At 60.1% G+C, this 2,015-nt stretch overlaps 1 protein-coding gene across 1 annotated transcript; it reads right to left on the reverse strand.

The window, feature by feature from the left end:
• Positions 1-4: 4 nt before the first annotated feature.
• Positions 5-2,009, reverse strand: ISLR2 (immunoglobulin superfamily containing leucine-rich repeat 2; the record flags this gene model as incomplete). Its single annotated transcript, XM_009706307.1, has 1 exon — positions 5-2,009. A coding segment is annotated over exon 1 (1,677 nt), but the record flags the coding sequence as incomplete, so codon positions are not given.
• Between the last annotated feature and the right edge of the window lie 6 nt (positions 2,010-2,015).

Here is a 2,015-nt window from a genome sequence, read left to right on the forward strand (position 1 = left end):
GGGAGATGGTGACGGCCTCGGCACCCAGCGGCAGCTTGTCGCTGTACTCGGAGCGGACCTCGAACTCCTCACCATTGGCTTTGGATTGCGACTCCACCATGGAGCTGGCCGCCACACTCTCCTCTCGCTCCAGCTCCGGAGCCCCTTCGGCTTCTCTCCTCCTCCTCCGCCTGCCTCCTTCCTCGTCCTCCTCCTCCTCCTCCTCGTCTTCTTCCTCCACGTCCACTTCCCCCACCTCACTGGGATTGTAGTTCTTCTCGGACTCCAGGTAGGAGGCGCGGGGGTCGAAGTCGGCGGCCATGTGCTTCTCCATCTGGTCCGGGTTCTGGGCCTTCATGATGAGCTTGTAGGTCTTCCCTTGGTACTTGGAGAGGAGGTGACACCACGTGGCCCCCATCAGGGGTAAGGTGGCCAGCACCAGCAAGAAGATGCTCACGACCACGATGATGATGAGCGAGGGGATCTCTTTTTTGGTGGTGAAGACCACTTGGACCTGGCAGTCCTCCCCCAGATAGGTGAGACACACGGAGTAGTTGGTGCCAGGGTTCAAGCCCTGGAACCAGTATGAGTTCACCCCTTCCTCGATCTTGGACCACTGGACCAAGGCGTGGCCCTGGCTGCTCTCCTGGCACAGGTAGAGCATCCTGAGGTGGACCTTCTCAGGCTGCATGTAGGTGGGTGTGAGCTGCACCCGGGCATCGCGCTCCGAGACATCTAAGGCGATCACCCCCAGGTCGAACGTGTGCTGCTTGAAGTCGCCGCTCTGGTTGAAGGCGTGGTTGGAAATGTACTTGCTGGTTTGTGTGGAGCCACACTTCTTCTCAAAGGGTGGAAGCTGGAAAGGGACTTGCCCATCTCCTGTGGACTCTGTCCCAGCTGCCGGGGATGGTTGGCTCTGCCTCGTGGGACCCAGGGGTTTGTTCCTCTCGTCTGATGTGAGCACACTGTTCTTTGCTCCCTTGGCCCCAGGCTTCTTGTCACCTGGCTGTGCTTTACCCCCCAGCGGGTCCCTCCCGGGCTGCAGCGGGTATTTCTGGGTGCCCGCCACAGCCACGTTGACCGAGGTCTGGTTGCTCCCCATTTCGTTGGTGGCCAGGCAGGTGTAGGTGCCTTCTTCCCGCTTGCTCAAGTGGGGAATCACCAACGTGCCGTTCTTGAAGACCAAGAAGCGCTCGGGGTCCTGTTTGCGAAGGTCCTTCCCAGCGCTCTCCTTCGGGTTCCCGTTGAGCTCCAGGGTTTGGCTGGAGGTCCGGATCTTCCAGCTCACTTCGGGCAGTGGGGTGCCCGTCACGGCACAGTGCAGCGTCAAGGTGAAGCCGTCAAAGAGCTCCGTGGTGTCCAGGTTGGGGTAATAAGTGAGCTGCACGGTAGGCGAAGTGCACTGCACATCCGGGATCTTGCCCACCGGCACTCCTCGGAGCTGCTCCGGGAGGGCACAAGTGATGGAGTCCTTCTCAGGGATGGAGATGAGCGTGCTGTCCATCCACTTCTTCAACCACTGGAGCTTGCAGGAGCACTCAAAGGGGTTGTTGTAGATCTGCAGGTGGGAGAGGGAACTAAGCGAGTCGAAGATACCCTCTGCAAGGGTGGTGAACTTGTTGTTGTTGATGCGTAGGGACCGGAGGTCCTTCAGGGTGTGGAAGGCCCCCTGAGGCACCACAGCCATGTGGTTGTTGTTCATCTTGAGCAACTGGAGAGCGCTGAGGTTGTAGAGGTCCTGCCAGGGGAAGTCCACGATCTGGTTGTGGCTGATGTCGAGGTTTTTCAGCTGCACGAGGATGGCGAAGGTACCGGGCTCGATGGAGCGGATCTCGTTGTGTGCCAACCAGAGGGAGGTGACCTGGGTCACCTCCACGAAGGAACGCCGCTGCAGCGAGGTGATCTTGTTGGCCGAGAGGCTGAGGGTGGTCACGTTGGAGGGCAACCCCGTGGGCACCACTTGAAGATCCTTGTAGGCGCAGTCGGCGAACTGGTGGGCGTATTTGTCCACGCAAGCGCAGGGCTCGGGGCACGCC

This window comes from Cariama cristata, unplaced genomic scaffold (genome assembly GCF_000690535.1).
Source record: "Cariama cristata isolate BGI_N322 unplaced genomic scaffold, ASM69053v1 scaffold39638, whole genome shotgun sequence".
Classification (NCBI taxonomy): Eukaryota; Metazoa; Chordata; class Aves; order Cariamiformes; family Cariamidae; genus Cariama; species Cariama cristata.